This window comes from Amphiprion ocellaris, chromosome 20, assembly GCF_022539595.1.
Source record: "Amphiprion ocellaris isolate individual 3 ecotype Okinawa chromosome 20, ASM2253959v1, whole genome shotgun sequence".
In the NCBI taxonomy this organism is placed as follows: Eukaryota; Metazoa; Chordata; class Actinopteri; family Pomacentridae; genus Amphiprion; species Amphiprion ocellaris.
In genome coordinates this window covers 26,432,976-26,455,723 of record NC_072785.1, presented here as the reverse complement: position 1 = coordinate 26,455,723, position 22,748 = coordinate 26,432,976, and the positions used below count along the sequence as shown (strand labels likewise).

Here is a 22,748-nt window from a genome sequence, read left to right as displayed (position 1 = left end):
AGTTTATTCTGTTCTTGTACTGATTGGGGGAGGTTTGCTCACATAACCGTAATTGTATATTAACCAAACACCAGATGAAGCATTTGGCCTAAACACTGCCATTGTTCCATCATCCAGCTGCTGTCTCTTCTTTTTTTTCTTTCCTAATCTTCCCTTCCCTTGTGCAAAATCTTTCTTTCCCCTCCGTCTGAGCTGTGATGCTGTTTTCCACATGTCAGGAGACAAAAGTCGGTTTTAGAGCAGCTTTTTTCATCCCCTGACTAAGACACCTCCGGTCTGTTTTACTAAAGAACTTTGGAACAAGTGATGCAGATGAGCTTTTGCGTTGTTCTGAAGGCTCATTGGAATTCAGAAAGGAGCAATATGAAGGGGAAATGAAGCCTCCAAGCAGTTGGTTTCATGCAGTTTGCAATTTCCTCATTTTGATTTAGTCAATGTCGTGGCTTTGGCCTGCACCAGGATGGAATGGAGGATGAGGACTGTTCAGTTTAGAGTCTTTCTAACTCAGTGGACGTCATCTTTCCCATTGCTAACCGATAGCTTAGCTAGATCGCTGTTTCTGACTGGATTTCCTGCTCCATAGCCTCAAAATGAAAATGAAATTCGGTCAAAGAAAGCTTGTCCCTACCTACGTTATAAGCAGTGGTAAATGTTATTATTTCTGACTCCTGCTGCTGAAAGGCTCAATTCGGAACAAAAAAGTCAGTTTTCTTCAAGCTTTGTCTGCAGACTTTGCTTTAAATTGTTATTTTATTATACGTCAGTGTTTCAACATGTTGAGAATTTACTTTTGGTGACAAGTGGAACAACATGAATGATGTACCTGCAGAGGCTCAAGCATTTTTGAGTTGGGGAATGTAACCCTGGTTGTTTTCTGAAGCTGCAATTTACAGATGTCCCTCTGAGAATGTGTGTCGCAGTGAAGAAGAAACTCCAGCTGTATTATTGGAAGGACAGAGAGTTCCATGAACTGCAGGTAAAATTAAACCGTACATGAGGTGTGACTCACTGCAGTGTGATTCACGATCAAAAATAATTTCAAATCCCTTGACACATTTAGTCATATTAATGTTTTCTTTTTGTCTGTCAGGGAGACTTTGGCGCACCAGATATTCCAAAGTCCATGGCCTGGTGTGAGAACTCCATATGTGTCGGTTTCAAACGAGACTATTACCTCATCCGGGTATGCATTACAGACCAGCACTACACTAACCTTTTTCCTACATTTTAACTTTTTTAGAGAAACTCCTCCCTTGTAGACTTGCAATAAGGCTCTAAAAGTTTTGCAGCGTATTCCTTAGTGGGGAAGAAAGACATAACTTGGATTCACGGCAGTTAAAGTGTATTTCAACAATGACAGGCTTTCAGGGATGTATTGAAACATCGGTAGAAGTCACCGCTGCTGCATTATTCATGTGTCTATTGTTCATCTGTATGCTCGGTTTCTTCTAAACTGTCATGTTTTCTGCTAAAAAATGCAGCATAAGTCTCCTGCATTTCCTCGAGAACCTTGTCAAGCTCGACTCTGTTGTTCCTAAACCGGCTTGAATCTTTTGTTCTTGGCACAACAAACATTTCTCAGGTGCTTTTCGAGTCGGGAGCGAGTGTTTTATGGCAGAAGTTGGAAGGACAATCACCTGAAAATGATCTGTAGAGGCAGACTGTTATGTAATGACTTCCTGTCTACGTTGTTGTCCTTGAGTTTGTGTTTATTTTGGGCTTTTTCCTTTGCACTTCTTCCTGGTACTCCTAGAGCATTATCAGCTAATGTGTGGTAGCCATTGCTAATGCAGTTGGCTTTTCCTTAACCCGTAGATGCATGAGTGGGTCAAAAATGACCCGGTGAGGTCGTTTTCTTGCAATATCTTTATAATGAAAAGTTTTTAGTGTTTCGTTTTCCAGCTGTTCCTCAAAATCATGTTTTTGATATCATTCCATTTTAAATTTTAAGTTACCTCTTATACTTTTAAAGAAATTATAATATTTGTATTACAACCCCAAGCTCTTTATCACTGATAATATCATACAAGAGGTGATGTAGTGTACACACTTGGAGGTGAAAAAATGTCAACAAAATGGTTGTTGACATTCTTCTATTGCTGTTCTGTGTTATATTCTTCTTTTTCAATTATCAGAATGTTCAAAATCTGTTATAAAGTGAAAATGTAAACATATTTCAAACATTAAATAATTCTTGTGTGGACCACAATATAATACAAACAATAATACAAATTATTATTCTTATCCAAAATGACAAAAACGGCATCAAAACACATTGATTCTCATACAGGTCATTTTTGACCCACTTATGGAAGAGTGTAGGGTCAAATCACTGGACTATCTAAGGGTTAATGATGTATTTTTTTGTCTGTGTAAAACATTTTATAACTGACCTGACAGATAATGTTAACCCCGCTTGGATATTTTTAACCCTCTGAACCCCAAGCAGTTTCGGGGTGTTATTTTTTTTTTTTTAGCTTGTGCCACATTTTTACTCACTGTTGGCCCCATTTTCACTACGATTTATGTCTTATATGTCCAAAAAAGTTGTGCACCTCTGTGGAAACAACACAACCATGGCTAGAAGTAAAGAGAACTTATTCATGTTTTTGTGCTGTATAACAAAGTTATAACACCATGAATCATAAAAACGAAGAAGTAAGGGTTGAGTTTCTTTGATAAATATAGCTTTTCTCAATATTTTCAAATGCCCACAGGTGTTACCAACACTGGGAAAAAAAGGATTGCTTCACATGGTCTCGATAGTGTATTAAGCGAGGCCTTTTTACATTTTTAGTATCTGTACTAATTAGGTGTTTTTCACAGTACTCTCCGCATCAAATGTAGAAAGATATTTCACCATGCAGAATGTATCTTCTAGCCACTTTTTGGCAACTTACTCTATTGCACAGTTTTGGAGCCTTTTTTTGCATGTATTTTATGCATAAAATTTGTTACAATTTTTCTCTCAATTTCTCTTATCATCTGTTCTCTGCAATCCAAAAGTCGCAATTTTTTTGACACAAGACTGTTGGTCACAGCTGAGTCATTTAAGACTTTTCAGTTGTACGAAAGAGTGCAGAATTTTTAGATTTATATAGAATCTGGTGCAAATGGTTTATTTTTAGCAAATCTTTTTACTTAAGAATGGAGAATGTAGAAGTGATTTTCATGAAATCTCACAATTTTAAGCTTAGATTTGGTTGTTTTTCAGATAGAACTGCAGACAACGCATGATATGTTAGGATTATTTCTGTTTTTACAGTTTCTAATGAAGAGAACATGCCTTTCTAGGGTTATAAAATTCTGAACGTCATGACTCACATGGTCTCTCTTGTCGTCTAGATGGATGGTCGTGGCTCCATCAAGGAGCTCTTCCCTACTGGGAAACAGTTGGAGCCTCTGGTTGCCCCACTGGCTGATGGGAAGGTGGCTGTTGGGCAGGATGACCTAACTGTGGTGCTCAACGAAGAGGGCGTCTGCACCCAGAAGTGTGCCCTGAACTGGACAGATATCCCCATCGCCATGGGTAAGAAAACACACAAAGACTTTGCTCTGCTTCTACGCTATGGTATCTTTAGCTCTGTGTGTATTTTTAGCTAAATCTTAGCTGCTGTTATGTGTTCGCTCATATAAAAAAAGCCCACTTCAAGCACTTTCCAAGTCGCTGTTTCGTCTTATGACGCTACAGTTAAGTCGGTATCAATAGGAACTGACAGCAAAGTCAAAAGGACACAGAGATGCTGAGCAACAAGAGACAAAAATCCTCCCTCAGCTCCAGAAAACAGAAGGTGTTTTGTCAAAATGTGTCACCCTCGACTGTTGCTTCTGCCCAGGGAAAAAACAGAATCTGCTCCGTTTCTTTGTTGGGCATAAATTTCACACTTTGTAAACAATAAACAACAAAATCTTCACAAATTTACAGAAACTGAAGGCAGCTGCTTTGGTCATATTTCAGTAACACACACTGTATTTTGTTAGTTTTTGATGTTGTTTGCTATAAATCTGACCGCCTAACATTAACAAACTCGCCCGTCGTAATTACTGCTCTGCACTGCCAGGGGAAAAGAAACCTCAGCAGACCAAAGAGGGAAACACCACAAGAGGAAACAGGTTTTCAGCAGTTTGGCACATCAGGGATGAAGACGGATGTGACAGTTAGCATAAACTTTACCTTCTTCTAGGTTGCATACAGGTTTTTGTTTTGCAGCCACATTTTAAAGCAGAACTGCTCTCTAAAGTATCATATCTGGAATTGTTTCAGCTCAAATTTGTGCATAATCTGAAATTCTTTCTTTTTCAATGCACTTTTAGATGCAGGTTTCTACACCTGTCTTGATGATAATCTGCTTTTAGTTTTGGCTCTAAAAAGTTTTCTGAATGTCTGCTTTTATTTAACTCAGGGAGGTTCAGAAGTGCTTGCCAGGAACAGTACAGTTTATTCTGTTCTTGTACTGATTGGGGGAGGTTTGCTCACATAACCGTAATTGTATATTAACCAAACACCAGATGAAGCATTTGGCCTAAACACTGCCATTGTTCCATCATCCAGCTGCTGTCTCTTCTTTTTTTTCTTTCCTAATCTTCCCTTCCCTTGTGCAAAATCTTTCTTTCCCCTCCGTCTGAGCTGTGATGCTGTTTTCCACATGTCAGGAGACAAAAGTCGGTTTTAGAGCAGCTTTTTTCATCCCCTGACTAAGACACCTCCGGTCTGTTTTACTAAAGAACTTTGGAACAAGTGATGCAGATGAGCTTTTGCGTTGTTCTGAAGGCTCATTGGAATTCAGAAAGGAGCAATATGAAGGGGAAATGAAGCCTCCGAGCAGTTGGTTTCATGCAGTTTGCAATTTCCTCATTTTGATTTAGTCGATGTCGTGGCTTTGGCCTGCACCAGGATGGAATGGAGGATGAGGACTGTTCAGTTTAGAGTCTTTCTAACTCAGTGGACGTCATCTTTCCCATTGCTAACCGATAGCTTAGCTAGATCGCTGTTTCTGACTGGATTTCCTGCTCCATAGCCTCAAAATGAAAATGAAATTCGGTCAAAGAAAGCTTGTCCTTACCTACGTTATAAGCAGTGGTAAATGTTATTATTTCTGACTCCTGCTGCTGAAAGGCTCAATTCGGAACAAAAAAGTCAGTTTTCTTCAAGCTTTGTCTGCAGACTTTGCTTTAAATTGTTATTTTATCATACGTCAGTGTTTCAACATGTTGAGAATTTACTTTTGGTGACAAGTGGAACAACATGAATGATGTACCTGCAGAGGCTCAAGCATTTTTGAGTTGGGGAATGTAACCCTGGTTGTTTTCTGAAGCTGCAATTTACAGATGTCCCGGTGAACATCCAGGGTTTGGACATTGACATGGTGGACACATACAAATACCTGGGTGTTCACCTCAACAATAAACTGGACTGGACACACAATACAGAGGTTCTGTACAAGAAGGGCCAAAGTCGTCTCCACCTGCTGAGGAGACTGAGGTCCTTTGGAGTGTGCAGGACTCTGCTCAGGACATTTTATGACTCTGTGGTAGCGTCTGCTATTTTCTATGCAGTGGTCTGCTGGGGAGCAGGGAGCACTGAAAGGGACAGAAAGAGACTAAACAGACTGGTCAGGAGGAGGTTCTGTCCTGGACTGTTCCCTGGACTCCATAGAGGAGGTGGGTGAGAGGAGGATGTTGTCAAAGCTCACATCCATCATGGACAATCCCTCTCACCCACTGCATGACACTGTGGGGTCTTTAAGCAGCTCCTTCAGCAGCAGACTGAGACATCCACCCTGCAAGAAAGAGCGCTATCGCAGGTCCTTCATCCCATCTGCTATAAGACTTTACAACATCAGCATCACTGGCTGATGTTAACATAAACTGGACTACATCATTACCACCCCAAACCATAAAATTTGCACTGACATTCTTGCACTGCACATCTCTGCACTTTTAAACTTTATTTTTATTTTTATTTTTTCTGTTAAAAAATTTTGCCACCCTTGTATATATTGTAAATAAAGCTGCTGTAACAATGTAAATTTCCCCTGGAGTGGGGAGAAATAAAGAACTTTATCTTTATCTTATCTTATCTTATCTTAAACACATCGCATGCAGGCTATTGGTAGACACAACAATTTACTGATGTTCTCTAAAAGTCTCCCATGCATAGGGGATGCTAGCAAGGGTCTGTAAATGCCTCATATGCATCAGTAGATGATCCTAGGTGGCTGTGCACAGAGAAGCCTCTAGTCACCACTCAGTTACTACCATGCAGCAACTAAGACACATATGTGGCCAAAGATGTATTTTAAAAGAGTGAAATAAGATGTTCTGATATTAGATTTACTTTTACCTGACTGGGCCGCTCAGACACATGCAGACAAACCTACAAATTTTTTAGGTGCACTGGTGTGAGCAGTATAAATCTATGGTTGCATTTCACTGATTTTTGCTTGATGGCATGCTGAAGTCCTGAAAAGCAGCACATGCCAGCAGTCGTTTGATTTGCACGTGAAGGTAACTCTAATCTGTGTCGCTCTTTCTGAATTGTTTTCAGAGCACCAGCCTCCCTACATCATAGCGGTTCTGCCTCGCTACGTGGAGATCCGGACGTTCGAGCCGAGGCTGCTGGTGCAGAGCGTGGAGCTGCAGAGACCACGATTCATCACCTCAGCAGGGTGAGGCAGGCAGCCCTCTGTCAAGTTTAGTTATCTCTTCAACAAACTGTCATCTGTGTAGGATATCTGGGTGTTTTCTACGCTCAGTTTTGGCAAATTGCAGTTAGGATATCTGTTCTGATCAAATGTCGTCAGCTGGAAGCAATTAGTTGTCAACTGTTAAATTAATATGCAACTATTTTGATGATTGATTCTTCGGTTTGAGTAATTTTTAATAAAAAAAAATTGAAATTCCCTGATTCCAGCTTCTTAAATCTGATTTATTTACTCCTATATCACAGTAAACTTAGTATCTAATAAATGGGGACCAAACTAGATATTTGAATATGGCATCTAGGGTTTTGGGAAACACTGGTCAAAATGAACCATTTTCTGACCTTTTTTATGTCAGACAGCTAATTAATTAACCAGGAAAATAATCACCATATTAATTGACAATGAAAAGAACTGTGAATTGCAGCTCAAGAACAGCCACAGATTTGACTGTCCAAAGTTTTACATCATCATTTGTTGCATTGTTTCACCTCTGGGAAGATTTGTGAGTAAAATTCAAATGTTGTTTTCCAATGCAGTTTTGCAAATAATGTAATAAACAACGATTTATGATGAGTTGTGAGTTAGCATATGTAATGTTTTAACTGTATATCACCCTATATCAACTTAACACTATATGCTTGTTTAATTTGTTTCAATAAGATGTAGATTTTCTGTTGTATTAGATTTTTTATGATATGAGACAAGAAATGTTTATTCTATTCTAAAAAGTATTTGATATTTTGTTCTGTAATAATCTGAACTAAATATGCCATAGTAACATGAAAGATATCCTGATAATGTTCAAAGGATCATGTTAAAATGAGAAAACTTTCATGTAATGAGAGACTGAGTGGTGGCAGCTCCACCTATCTGATGCTGCAGTATTTGAGATGAAAAAGGCTGCAGTGTTGGCAGGTTCCATAATGACTTCTAGACCTTCTTTGCTGCTGCTGCTCTGGTTCCTTCAAAGAAAATCACGCTTCATTTGTTGCTTTCATCCGTTTCCATTTCCCAGGACACTGATAATGTGGGTCCATCCTTAGTAAGAAAACTCTTTTGTTCCAACCTATTTTCTCTAATCGTGTTCTGTCCTCTTGTCTTTCACAGGCCAAATATTGTGTATGTTGCCAGCAACCACTTCGTGTGGCGCCTGGTTCCTGTGTCGATAGCCAGCCAGATCCGACAGCTTCTTCAGGACAAGCAGTTTGAACTGGCTCTTCAGCTGGCGGTGAGCTGCACGACCGCTCGCCTCACTGTCAGACCTTGTTATTAAATTCTCCAGGATTAAATTTGCGCTTGAGCTCTGAGGGTGGATCGTTAAAATCACTTATCTTGATTAGAAGCAGCATGTTGAGACAGTAAAAGCCTCAGCTTTGTGCTTTATGGTCACTCTACCCAGCATTCTAGCTGTCCAGGGGCATTTCCGAGAATGAACAAATCCATTCATGTTTTATCTTTGGAATCCAGCTTTTTCATGAGCAGACTAGAGACATGTTGCCATTGTGTGATGAATCTTTGTGGGTTTTGTTTCTTTTTTTTCTTCCTGCCAGAAGATGAAGGATGATTCAGATGGCGATAAGAAGCAGCAGATACATCACATCCAGAATCTCTATGCCTTCAACCTGTTTTGCCAGAAGAGATTTGATGACTCCATGCAGGTGTTTGCCAAACTTGGCACAGGTAGGATGCAGGATTTCTGCTGTTCAGGGCAAATTTGTAATATAAACCAATCAGATTGCACCTGGACATAGGACCAAATAAGTTCTTATACCGTAGTCATCTTAAAAATGTTTTCTACCAATCCCTTTGGATTAGTGATGCTCTTTGTTTCTTTTCTCAGGCTCATTACACATCTGTTGCTTATTGTTTGTATTGATGGAAAACTTGCATCCACATAGAATGATGTCACATCTCCTCTGTGATGGCAGACTTTCCTTCTTCTAATGAGCTTTTGACTTTAGGTTTTGGAACTTATGGTAATTTGTTGTGTCTGCATTGAAAACTCTGTCCTCAGTTGCACATTTTCCTTTGATCAAACTCAATCGTCAGACATGGAATGCGATATTAACATCTTTCCCATCCTGTGTTCTGCAGATCCCACACATGTGATTGGACTCTACCCAGACCTGCTCCCATCAGACTATCGCAAACAGCTGCACTACCCAAACCCTCTGCCTACTCTGTCTGGGGCAGAGCTGGAAAAGGCTCATCTTGCTCTTATTGATTACCTCACCCAGGTGTGTTTGTGTACGGTTTCTTTACAACACAGAGAAAAAACAGGAAACTCTACATAGGTGGTACATTTTAGTAGAGCTGAAAGTAAGGCTCTACATATGAGGTGCAATCGAGATGTTCTGCTTATAAACCACAATTCCCTTCAAAGTAGTCGTGTTCAGTGATAGTTGTTGAAGAAATTCTCCCAGTCATAATCGTGCTTTTGCTGCAGTCGAGTGTTTGAAAGGGTGATGATAAAGAATGGCTGAGAAGGGTGATGGAATCAAGTAGTGACACTAAGGGGGAGGACAGTGTCTCCAGACGTTATCTAATTACCAGAGTCATATGTAGACTGAATGTGACTGTGGCTAAAATAGCAACAGGGTGCGTTTTTCTTTATTGAGGATGCTTAATAAGCCCAAAAGGATGGCTCATATTTGGCGCTCTTCATTATAGTCGTGTGTGTCACAATGTTTGGTGATTTTGGAAATGTAAAATACCATCACGATTAAAACTTTGGGCTGCACAGTGGCATGGTGGTTAGCACTGTCGCCTTGCAGCTAGTAGATCCCCGGTTTGTGTCCTGGCCTTCCCGGGATCTTTCTGCATGGAGTTTGCATGTTCTCCCTGTGCATGTGTGGGTTTTCTCCGGGTTTTCTCCAGTCTTGTGGACCTAGACAAACTCAGCCAGAACAGGCTAGCAGACATACGTGGGAATTCTAATAATGCTAAGTTGCTGTTTAAGTTTCTGCATAATGTCGCTGATGTTCCTGCTCCTGTTCAGAAGGCCAAGCAGACATGATGGACAGTAAGTCAGATATTCTGACTGATTTATATTAATATAATTTACCTGACATCAGGATTTTTTTTTTTTTTTTCTTTTTAATTAATTAATTTTTTTTTTAAAAGTTACTTTTTTGGCCTTTTGGCCCTTCTGTTCCTCTCAACCCGCCGGCCAATGGCACATGGGTCCCCCCATATGTGCCAGGTTCTGCTCAAGGTTTCTTCCCATTAAAAGGGAGTTTTTTCTTGCCACTGTCGCCTTAGAATTGTAATTGGTGCTGTAAAATACTTTGGAAAAAGTAAAAAAGAAATAGATTCTTGAAGTTCTTTGGAGAATTTCTGAGTCTTGCTTTAAAAAGCAAAAACCATAACTGGTTTACATTTTGCTGCCACCCTGTGCAGTGATACCCTGTTTCCAGGGCTCCTGCCACATTTGGTTTACTTCCTGGAAGTTCTGTCCCATCCATGGAAGTCCTTCAAGTTGAATTTCACTTTTGGGAAAAGGAGAAAGTGGCAGGGAGCCAAATCTGTCAAGTATGACGAGGAGAGAGCTATGATTGTGTTGGTACAGCCAAAAAACTAGTGAGTTTGCATGATGGCACACTCCACGGTTCAGATCTGAATATTCTCCCTCAGATGCCACAGGATGTTACAGTAAGACTCTATGTTGACAGTGTGAAACTGGCAGACAAATTTATGGTTTCCAAACACAACACTGAGCATGCTCTTGGTTGTGCTGTTGACTTTTTTTTAGCCTTGGAGACTGTGGGCTCTCTCGATGAAGACTGCTGTTTGGTGCCTTAGTTTTAACTATAGACCAAACACCCTGTTACTACTAATGATCCTTGACATGAGGGTTGGGCCAGTTTGACACAGAATTTGGTGTTTGCTTTTTGTGCAAGCTCCATGGTGATACCACAAAGTGCACCTACAAACTGTAAAAACAAGACTTTTGGAGAGGTTTTCATATGTGGCAGTAGCACTGGGAGCTGTGTGTCACCTATGAGATGTCAATTTGAAATGAATTTTTAGAGGCGCAGCGTTCAGAACTTCTTTATCGCACTTCTTAAACTATCAAAAGCTTAAAAGTTGTAATATAACAGTAAAAACATACTGAGCTTTAGGATCAAAAAAGCAGTACAAAACGAATTAAATGTTTTCTTTGATTTCCTCACAGAAACGAAGCCACCTTGTGAAACAGCTGAATGACTCTGATCCTTCTACAACATCTCCACTCATGGAGGGAACACCAACCATCAAAAGCCGCAAAAAACTGCTGCAGATCATTGATACCACCTTGCTGAAATGTTACCTGCACGTATGGCCGCAATCTTATTTTTCATGCTTTTACTCTAGCTGTATTCATTCCTAGTGTACTTTTTAATTTTGGAATGAAATGCATAGTTAAAATGCCTTTTCTGTTTTTATCCTAAGCTCTTTCTTTTTTATACTTTCCTCATCTCGTCACACTGTACTGAAAAGGATGTGCACAGAAAGTTTAGATTAAGCACAGGCAAATGATGCACAGGGCTGGCCACTTACATGTCATACTTTTTGATTCACAACCAGCCTGTTATTATCAGCAAATCCAATCCAGATGTTTATATTTCATGACACAAGTTATATCAGTTCTTACAAACTTGGCAGCCTTCACTATCCACTTATAGCAAAGTGATTTCATAAGCCAGTGGTTCTGAACACACATAAATACTGGCAGCAACATTAAGCAGCTAACAGAGCCCCACATATAGCCAAAAGGGTCTTGTGTTAAGCAGCTCGTTGGCAGATTTACTTGGACGTATCAAAAACTGAGTCACAGTTAAACGCAGTGTTAGTCTGACCGTCCTTCAAGCAGTACTGTGGGTCTGGTGTTGATTCAGGTCAATACCTGGGCAACGAAGCAAAACTTTTGATTTGCCAGGCAATCTGTGTGTCGGCCCTCATCTGTGGACGAATGAGTGAGATCACAGATACAAGCAGCCAAAGTAAGTTTCTCCACAGATTGGTTCAGCTCTGCATGAAGAGCAAAGGAGTCTGGATGCACCCCAGAACCGGTCCACATATACACGGGTGTTTTATAAAACAGGGTTTTTTTCTCCTTTGTTCCCACAAAAGCATCTCAGTCAGCCATGACAATGCAAAAACACAACTGAAGCCATGGCAAGACTGTGCCAAAACAACAGGCAGTGATATAACCATAACCCTTAGCCAATCAGAAGACTTAAAAAGCAGTATGAATGGCTCCAGTAGGCTGCCAACAATGGCACATCGATTAAAGGGCGAATTGTGTGTATGGACTAATTCTGATGCCTCTGTTACTCAACATAGTGGAAGAGCAACTGGACCTTATGTATGAGATGTGAAAAGTTCTGTTAGCAAGGTTAGCATCGGCAGAATTTTGGCCATGGCTAATTGGCATTTGGCTCATGTAAACAGAGGAGATAATGACATATGCTCTTTGGGTGAGTTGCTGCTCCAAGTGAAGGATTTAAGTATCTCAGGATCTTGTTATAGAGTGACAGGAATAATGTAGAGTGAGATGACCAGGTGGATGGGTTCAGCATCAGCACTAATGTGGGCATTGTACTGGACCATGGGAGTAAAGAGGGAGTTGAGCTGGAAGATGAAGCTCTCGATTTACCATTTGGTTCTGATTATATTTAGGGATGCCCTGATCAAGTTTCTTTGCAATCCATTTTGCATTTAGTACCTGCCAATACCTGATACAATTTTCCCAGATAATAAACACTTTAAGTATTTATAGATTAGCTATAGTATCTGGTTGGGCCTCCAGGAGCTTGCCTCTTACTGCTTTATACTGTAGCGACCAAAGAAAGAGGGAAATTCTGTGTTTGCGAGCTGAGAGCATTGTTGGGGGTTTAGCTAGTAAAGGGGCACCATGACAAAACCAACTGTGACGCTTAATGACTTCCACCCAGCACATGTTAAATCCACCCTGGATAAACTAGAAGGGTATTTCTATATGTCTGTGCCATATGTAACAGTTGCCTTTGTAGCCCATATCATATTTCCGTGGGTTAAGGCAGTAACATGAGAGCAGAATTTAATAAGAAAAATCTTCAAGGATCCGACTTTGGTTTGTGCCAGTACTAATCAGTTAGAAATTGGTTCAATTGACCACAATTCTGATACTAAGAAGACCCAAGTTCCAACACAAGTGGCCAAAAAGGGTATTCTGTGTGGAATGTCTGGGCTCAGCCTTAGAGATAGCTTAAGAGTAGAGTCACTGCTCCTTTGTATCAAAAGTAGTTGGCTGAAGAGGTTCAGGCGTCTAATTAGAATGCTTCTTGGGTGTCTTCCGTTGAAAGTTTCCCAGGTACATTGAACTTAAAGGAGACCCTGTGATACCTACAGTAGGATTATATGTCTCATCTGGCCTGGGAACACCTCAGGATCCCATAGGAGGAGCTGGAAAACGTTGCTGGTGAGAGGGACGTCTTTAATTCGCTTTAGTAGCGCAACTCGACTCTGGATAAGCAGAAGAAAATCGATCCATGGATAGACTCTGAAACCACAAGTCCAAAACTCAGTTCTATCTGTTTACATGTCAACACTGCAAACCGAGTTTCTGAATATTTTCAGATCCTTTAACATAGTGTGTGGTTTGAAATGCCAAGAGTCTGCACTACATCATTTAAATAGTAAACACACTGCAGCAGAGAGGACAGGCTAATTAAAAGCCACATAACTGTGATTTTGTACAAAATACAACTACAAATGATTATTGTTTGGGAACGTGTTGTGTTTTGTAATTTGCTTTTGTTGTCTACTTGTTCAGACCAACGTGGCCCTCGTGTCCCCCCTCCTTCGTCTGGAAAACAACCACTGCCACATCGAGGAGAGCGAGTACGTCCTGAAGAAGGCTCACAAATACAGCGAGCTCATTATTCTCTATGAAAAGAAGGGCCTGCACCAGAAAGGTAGGAGTCAGGCTGCTGGTGGATCTAACCTCATAAACCTGATTATCACATCACGAGATTTTATGCCTCACAAATCTTCCATCTCATCTGCAGAGAGGAGCTTTATCTAATTATGTGACTTTATTGTTTTCATCTCATAGTAATGGAAAGTGTAAGGCAGGTTTTTGGAAATGTCCAAAGTAATTTCACTGTTGCATTGTCGCATTTTTTGTCATCAGGGCGAGATTTCTCCATTCGTTGTTATTGAAATCTTTCAAGCAATATCTTTTACACAATCTAAGAAAGTGATTTAGACATTTTTCAAACAAAAATTTATTTAAAAAGTGTCTCAAAAATATAACGTAAATGCCAGATTCTTAGCTGTGTGTTTGCTCTGAAGTGAACAGATTGAATTCCATTTGATTATGTGTGATTTGGGGCGTAATAATTCATTTGGAACGGCCAGGATTTATACACTTCCTTCAGCTGTTCTTCTGGAAAACTGGCAGGAATCTCTGTCTCAAGTTCAAGTGCAAGTTCATGTGCTTTTTCTTATGCATGAATGACTGATGGTTGTTGTTACATAAGAGAGTAGAGCATACATTAAACAAACACGAGCGTAGTTGCAGTTGTGTTTGGAAGCAGTGTACGTACCACACCATAACTTTAGGGGGAGCTCACTTTCTTCACTTTTTTGTGATCAGAAACAACCAACACAACATTCACAAAGCCCTTGACTGAGCTTTTATGTATCATTATTCCTTTTAATGAGAATATGATTTCAAAAGTGCTCCTAAGTTTACTTTTATGGCGGCTGGTGTTAAAAGAGGTTTCCTTTCGTCTGATCTTTGACTCAAAATGAGTGAACTTTGTGATGTTGCGGTGCCACGCTGCGATGGTGATGGCGAGAGCAGTATGGATCCAGTATCTTTAGTGAATTAGTGATGAATCGCCCTCATTCATGAATCATACATCAATAATAGCCTGATTTACCAAAGTTGAAGAACATCCGGAAAAATGGGAAACTGTGGAAAAATAGCAACTGTCAAAATTCTAGACACTTTCCAAAGTTTTACACATTTTCAGGGGAGCTCACATCTTCTTAGGAGGAGCAAAGTTTCCTTCCAGCTCCCCTGTAGTTTACACACAGAAATGTTGAGGCAATACTGCTCTTTTAGTGTCTTGTTTCAACTGTTGTTTTTCTGGGGCAGAATAATTGCACAACATACATCTTTATTGTAAAAGAATGTGGTAATGACAATTTGAATCCTCTTCCAGGCCTTGTTAAAGTGGCGACACCTTCCAATAACTTCATATTTATATAAAATGGTTTATTCAAACTAATGATCTAGCAGTTTAAATCTATTAATCTTTCTCAGATCTGCCCTGAACTCCTTCAACTTTCCCATTGCACTGTTGGTCAGTCCAAAAAGCGCTGCCAAACAAACCCTTTTTTGTGTGTGTGTTCGCACAGAGAAGCTACCAGCTGTAGTCCAACATGACCACTCACAGCATGTTAAGAGGCTTCGGGAAGTTAATCGACATTTTGGAGCTTTGAGCACCACTGAATTAATAAACTAAGTGGGCGTATGTATAATTTTGACCCTGTAAGTATAAATTTGACCCTGTGTTCATTCCTGAAAGCCCAAAATACATTAAAACTTGCACAAAATATTCCACTTTCTGGCTTATTAAAGATGGATTTTGTGCAGAAATGCTGCCCTGAAAGAAGAACATTTCAAGTGAATTTAAGCTTCCAACTACAACTGTACAGAAATTAGTCAAATGGAAAATATATTATGTATATGCAGGATTTCTAGAATCTAATATAAATGTGTGAAAACCCATCCAGACACTTGTACGTACTCCTTAAGGTGTTTCAGGAAGAAGGGAAGGAGGAAATAAAAATCAGCAGCAGCTTCAGTCTGGTTAGTAACTACCACTGTGTTACCCAAGTTGGAGTAAATTTTTCTGTAAGAAAAAGCTGAAATGATATCAGGATTTTTCCATAATATTTTAACTCATTAGCTGACACTTTCTACCTAAAATATGAGGAGTAGAAAGACTTGTTTATTCTTAGATTTTTAAACAAATTCTTAGAATTTTTTAAAGCTTTGCCCCTGACTTGCCTTCAGCTGGTTGAAGTCCGTCTGTGATAAAAATAATAATAAAATAATAAAATAAAAACATTGAGTACAAACTTTCAAGTTTAGCACAAAGTAAAAACTACAATACAGGGGGATCAAACCAAGTGGACACCATATAATAAAGGGTAAAATATAATAACTACAATGCAAAATATAGAAAACAAAGCCGTCCGACATTGTAAAGTATTTAAAGGACTTGGTAAAATGTAAAAGAACAAGATAAAATAACCAAAATAATATCAACTAGGCGATGTCCTAGCACTAAAAGGTCTCTTAGTAATGTTTTTTTAAGAAGACACTTACATTTACTTAAATTATCAGCACAAACAACGATGGTCAAATCAGCTAATCATGAGCTGAAATTCAGGAATAGTTATCAGGATCTTAATGAGTACTAAATCACAAATTTAAGTTTGCATTTGGCTTTAAAAATAAGCAGTAACATCTAAAAAAATCTATTCTGAAACCAGTGGTAACCAACAATGTGATCACTTCTACTGGGACCAATTTAAAGGTGAGCAGCAGTGTTTAAAATTAAACTAAACTCGTGAATGTTTCCCTCAGTGAAACTGGAGTAAAGCATGTTACAGTACTCAAGTTTGGAGATGATAAATGCATGAAAAACCTTTATTAAATCTGAAAAAACAAGAAAAGATCTGACCTTTATGATGAACCGAAGTTGAATGAAAGCAGAACGCACAGTTTTTGTCACCTGAGTATTAAATAAGAGACAAATTACTGCCAACGTTCAGTACATATATCAGTACAAGCAAGAAAATCCTGTATAATTTTTCTCTCTTTCATTAAGAAAGGTCACATCTCCGTACCGTGTAAAATTAATGTGAAACAAAAGCCATTAATTACCTATGAAAAGAAGGTGTAATGTTTTTAATTGAAGTTTTGAAAGGAGAGCAAGAGTTGTTAGGCTTTGAAAGTTCCTCTGAGATGAGTCCTTTTTTTTTGAAGGGGATTTAATCATCGAGCAGCAGACGACAGATGTGTCACCCAGCTGTATAATGACTGATATCCCAGTTCAAGTTATTTGTCAGAGCGTGATTCAGCCTCAGCTTGATAACTGCATGAATACCAATGAAACACTGTGACACATCTGCTCCCGACTGGATGCTGAATTTGGGCTTCAGTGTGTTAGATGTCACACCACTTGAGAGCCGCTTTAGTCAGTTGTCGCTTCATTACGTCAAACACAAGAGCTGAGTTGTTTCGTTCTGTTTAATAGACTCCAGTTTAGTGCTTCATCAAAGCCGTATTCTGGGGCAGCTCTGCAAGGCTGCGTCTCCGAGGAGGTTTTTCCTGCATGTGGTTGACTCATCGTCGTCGTAAATCAGAGCCGTCGTAATGCTTTTTATTCCTGGCGGTGTTCTGCGGCAGATTCTGGGCCGCTCTCGCAGCGATCACGGCTGGATTTAATTGGCTTTGCTGAAATTTGTGCCTGTGATGTCATGCTGCTGAAGTCCACCTCACCCTGCCAACTCAAACCAGCTGTTCCCAGCCACCAATTAACACTCGGCGTGTCCCTGGGCCAGACTTTGGCAGAGTTACGTAACGCAGTGCACCACAGAACAGATGACATCCACCACTCAGACTAATCTCTCATTTGTTCTTCCTCCCTTTCGCCTCTCCTCAACCCGCTTGACCTCTTACAGCTCTGCAGGTGCTGCTCGATCAGTCCACCAAGGCCAACTCTCCTCTGAAGGGCCACGAGCGAACTGTGCAGTACCTCCAAAGACTGGGTAAGAATCAACTGTTGTAACTCAGAGTGTCAAAGTTGTCATCTCTATAGATATGTTAAAGTGGTCGGTGTCGGTTTGGGAAAAGCCTCTGAGGAATCTTTCTCTCTGATTGATTATGGAAGTTGGATGAACATGTAGTTTGCATTCAGTCACGTGCCATTGTCTGTAGACTCTGGTATGTCTGGCTCTGATTAAATGTGACGGTTTTGTATTCGCTGTGCATCTCTGTTAACCTTCTAAACCCCAAGAGCCTGCCAGCGGGTTTGAAAGGCTTGTTATCTTTTTAAAAATCGCCAAGATTGTCTCATTTATCAGAGCCAGAAACTGTAAAAACAGAGAGAATCGTCTTACTTTCATGAATTTATGTTGCTGTTTAAAATGAGCCCACAGTGAATAAAAATGTGACAAGAGCCAAAAACGTCCAGAAACTGCTTGGAGTTCAAAGGGTTAATCTTTACTTCTGTGCGCCAGTGATGCCAAGATAAATTCCTGGTGTTCAGCGGTTAAAGTTGTGTTTTTGTTGTATGCATTTTATTTTTCTAAATGTAATTCTGATACTGTGGCATAATGACTACTAAAGGTCAAAGGTAGGGATGTCCAATATTATCGGCCTGATATTGGCATAAAAATGTAATATCGGTCAATATCATTATGGTTTTTTTGACATCGGTTACTGGCAAAAATATTGATTGCCAATATTGGATATCCTTAGTCAAATATTTTCCATTGGCTTCAGAATAATGATGAGTGATTTTGTTTTCTTTATTCCCATAAACTTTCTAATTGTGCTTAAAGTTTCTACATGCAACATCCAGTGTTTCTGAATGTTGCACAGGATCTTGGCCCAAAACCAACGGACTCGTCGGCCTCATTCCCTCCTTCCCTCACTTTCATTTAAAACCAGAAAGTTAGTATTAAGCAAGACCCAACAAAAGTAAACAAACCACAACCATTAGTCCATGTTAGCATGTAAAATACAAAACAAACAGACTAAACATAGCAGTCAGCTATTTCAGCTGGAGGGCCTCACATGCATCAACTTGAATTGCGTTAGTAAGACATCATTTGCTACTGCAGACTCCATTACGGCACAATATCTTTACCTAGTAGATTGTTGTTTGATGCTATAATTATGTTAAAAATCTCACATTGTCCACCTTTAAACTTGAAAATATTCCGATGAATTATCAAAAACATTAAATGCTGCATGGAGGTGTCTAGCTAGCTTTTAATGGTTGATGTTGAAACAATGACAAAGAAAATGTCTTTTCTCTTTCGCAACAAAATGAAGTGCTTTTTATGTCTTTTTCATAAATATTTTCTGCTCTCTAGTCCAAAAATGCCAATTTAACTTGTTTTTAGCAAAAAATAAAGTTGTCGAATATGAGTCAAAGACAACAAAATTAGATCATTTAAATGTGCAAGGATACATATTTCTTTTCTTTAATTGTAAAAAGTTTTTGTAGGATCATATCAGTGCATTTAAGTCTTTTTTATGTTAGCAAGCTAATAATTTACTAGAAGTTGCATATAAAGTTCTAGAGGAGGAAAATGGTGATAGCGGGGTACAGTCTTTGTTGTTTATTTGTTGTTGTTTTTTTAAGGTAAAGTGTTGCTATACCTGCTTTTAAAGGGAGTTTGAAGAAAATCCATCCATCCATTATCTATACACCGCTTATTCCTCACTAGGGTCATGGGGGGGGCTGGAGCCTATCCCAGCTGACTCAGGTGAAGGCAGGGGACACCCTAGACAGGTCGCCAGTCTGTCACAGGGCTACATATATAGACAAACAATCACTCACACATTCACACCTACGGGCAATTTAGAATGATCAATTAACCTCAGCATATTTTTGGACTGTGGGAGGAAGCCGGAGTACCCGGAGAAAACCCACGCATGCACAGGGAGAACATGCAAACTCCATGCAGAAAGATCCCGGGAAAGCCGGGACGTGAACCAGGGATCTTCTAGCTGCAAGGCGAAAGTGCTAACCACTACACCACTGTGCAGCCCCGTTTGAAGAAAATTTAATAACTTAATATGGACTTAAGCATGTATTATATCTTCATTTTTGTCCTCATTACTTTCTTGGCAGAATTAAACTTACTTGTCGGTCTAATTTCCATATACACAGGAGTGGAGAATCTGGGTATAATCTTTGAGTTTTCTCCCTGGGTGCTGAAGATCTGTCCTGAAGATGGCCTGAAGGTGAGCAAACAGTCACACAAATTGTCTCAGAAGAGCGGTTTTTCCATATGAATGTAGTAAATTGATTAATGTTTTTATATTTATAGTTTTTTTTCCTGCTTCTTTAATGCCATAAGCTGGAGTCTTACTGTATTTAAAACCCACTTTCTGTGGAAAAAAGCTTCTCTGTTGGTATAAAAACCTCTTTTCCTGTCCAGATCTTTACTGAAGACTTAACAGAGGTGGAGACTTTGCCCAGAGACAAGGTGTTGCAATTCCTGAAGGAGGGCTTTGAGGAACTCGCCATCCCGTATTTGGAGCACATCATTTACATCTGGGACGAGAAGGGCCCCGAGTTTCACAACGTGCTCATCCAGCTGTACCTGGGGAGAGTTCAAGGCCTCATGAAACAGTATCTCAACTCACTGCCAGAAGGTACGACAAAACTTCACCTCACAGCAATTTTAGGTGCTTGAAGTCATAAAAAGTTTTACATTAAGTCATTTTTGCCGCTTTAAAAACTTTGAAAATACGTTTTGAGGCGTTTCAACAAGAAATGATGTTTTTCTTTTCCATTTTCATCCTGATATAACTTTGAGACATTTAATGTTCAGCAAAGTCTACCTGAAGCTGTGAGGAAATAAATGGCAGCGTATAGCTGTAGTTGAGAGCCATTGTGACCCTGCAGCTTTAATTTTATCCTCCCACCATATTGGCAAATCAACTTTTTCATGTACTGACTATCAGGGTTTCTTCGTGTCTCATTGCTTTGCATATAAAACCTGCATCAGAAGTTATTATAGAAACCATCCATCTCTCACTCTTTGTGCTGTTTAATGCTCTCCCAGGCACACTGAATCTGAACGGGTCTCTTGGCCAACGCGGGAATGTTTTCATGGATGCTTATTAATGTGCACATGTTTGTGAAATAAGCTCATAAAAGCGGCTCATAAAATAAATAAATCTGTCCTTGGGCAGGTTATTGCTTCGTGTCGTGTTATGAAGCGTGTTTCATTGCACAGTAAGATATTGTTTCTCTGATGTTATTGTGTTTCTCAATAACGAGGTGGAACTTTATGGAGTTAAATATATTTTTACAGAGAAAACGTGATAATACACCCTGATATTTACTATTTTTGGGGCTCAGCTTTTAGTTTTCAGTGACAAAATTGATAGCTATTTACCAGTTTGTTTTGGATTATTTTCATTTTTTAACATTTCTGATATTTGTGAAGCGCCATGTGCAACAGTTATTTTATTTGAGCTGCAGTAATTTATTAGCCCTCTGAGCCTCAAGCAGTTTCTGGGCATTTTTACTCACTGATCATTTTTCACTGTAATATAAAGTCCTGCACCGCTATGGAAACAGAACAACCATGGCTAGACGTAAAAGAACTCAAAAATGTCTTCTGTGCAGTATGACAATGTTATGATACCATAATTCTAAAGAAAAAAATATGAAAGTAAAATTACTTTGATTAAGCATTTTACAAATCAGTCAACATGTGCAACATTTTTCCAAGTGCCCACGTGTTACCAGTACTGGGAAAAAAATGGTGTGTTTACATACAATATATTCGGTTTGAATTCTTTTTCTGTACTTGCCTCACCCTGAATTTGTCAGTAATGGCCCCACAGCTGCACTGAGAAGCACACATTTTTTTTTCTTTATTTGCAGAACCTGATGCAAATGGTTTGTTTTTAGTACAATTTTAACTAAATATAGTAATTTTAATGAAATATCACAAATTTAAACTGAGATTTGGTCACGTTTGCCAATGGAATTAGTTCAAGGACCATCAGAAAGTTGAAAATCTGATTATTCTTTCTGTTTTTACAGTTTTTGCCTTTGATTAATAGTAGAATTTTGATTTAATTTCTTTTCTTTAAACATAACATGCCTTTCAAACCCACCAGTTTGTTTTGGGGATCAGACGGTCAAACCTTTGTGTTATTTGGGCTGCAAAAAATTTTTTTTTTATTAATCTGAAGATTTTTTAGTTTTTTTATAAGGTAATTAATAAATAATTTGTCAGAAAATGGTGAATAATATCCCTCAAAATGTTGTCAAATTGTTGGTTTTGGCTACAATCCCTGAAAATCCAGTTTGCTACCCACAGAGCAACAAATATTCATTTTTTTCAGTTCTGTTGAAATTTCTGTTTATTTCTGTCGGTTACTTGGATAAGCCCTAATTTAAAAATCTTGCTGTTGCTGCAGGGATTCCAGCTGTTGCTGCGGGGCAGGAGAAAGGTGAACTGGGAGAGTTCAGGAACAAGCTCCTGTCTTTCCTGGATATTTCTACCAGCTATGAACCCTCCAGACTCATCAGCGACTTTCCCTTTGATGGTAGGAGCCGACTTTACTCACCGACATTCAGATGACAAATGTGTGGACGGTGGACAAACAAGCCGTCTCTAGTGTTTGTGTAACAAATACAAAGAAGGATGCTGTTCCTGAAAAAGTTTCCCTGTGGGATCCTTTCTGAAGACTGTGATGAGGTAGAGGTAATGGAGCAAGTATGGAAGGAATTTATATGGTTTTTCATACAAATTTCAATTCAAAATGGCTGATTTTAGATTAATGCAGCAGGTGTGTAAGGAACAAAACACCTCCCACATTTCCCATCCCTTCATGTGCACATGTTCTTGGTTACAGAGGAAAGTTTTACCAAAGTTATATATCGAGGCTGCAGGGTGTAACTTGCACCTTTGACTTTGTTTTCCACCTCTAAGGTCTGCTGGAGGAACGAGCTCTGCTGCTGGGCCGGATGGGCAAACACGAACAGGCGCTCTTCATCTACGTCCACATCCTGAAAGACACCCGCATGGCTGAAGAGTGAGTTCTGCTGCAAACAAATCCAACAGAACCGTGTTCGATATCAAAACCAACCACCAGCTGAGGGTTTCAAAGCTAATTTCACTGATTTTAAGCAATTATTGTGGAACGACTAAGTTGATTTCTTCCCTCAAGTCTTATTTAAATGCAATCTTTTTTAGCAAATAGCTAAATCATTTTTAAGGAACACAATGGAATAGATT

At 39.4% G+C, this 22,748-nt stretch overlaps 1 protein-coding gene across 3 annotated transcripts in view; it reads left to right on the top strand.

Moving 5' to 3' along the window:
- Positions 1-22,748, top strand: part of vps39 (VPS39 subunit of HOPS complex) — a 45,774-nt gene that overhangs the window by 9,458 nt on the left and 13,568 nt on the right. Inside the window, exons 1-14 of one of the 3 annotated variants that reach the window (XM_023277761.3) lie at positions 908-976; positions 1,091-1,183; positions 3,346-3,529; positions 6,548-6,668; positions 7,812-7,932; positions 8,258-8,384; positions 8,799-8,941; positions 10,879-11,019; positions 13,501-13,642; positions 17,433-17,519; positions 19,655-19,728; positions 19,926-20,142; positions 21,928-22,056; positions 22,443-22,545. In XM_023277761.3, the coding sequence (XP_023133529.2) occupies positions 908-976; positions 1,091-1,183; positions 3,346-3,529; positions 6,548-6,668; positions 7,812-7,932; positions 8,258-8,384; positions 8,799-8,941; positions 10,879-11,019; positions 13,501-13,642; positions 17,433-17,519; positions 19,655-19,728; positions 19,926-20,142; positions 21,928-22,056; positions 22,443-22,545 (1,751 nt within the window). Of the gene's footprint in view, positions 1-907; positions 977-1,090; positions 1,184-3,345; positions 3,530-6,547; positions 6,669-7,811; positions 7,933-8,254; positions 8,385-8,798; positions 8,942-10,878; positions 11,020-13,500; positions 13,643-17,432; positions 17,520-19,654; positions 19,729-19,925; positions 20,143-21,927; positions 22,057-22,442; positions 22,546-22,748 lie in introns of those variants that run through there. The other 2 variants (XM_055006072.1, XM_023277760.3) reach the window with 2 other exon arrangements.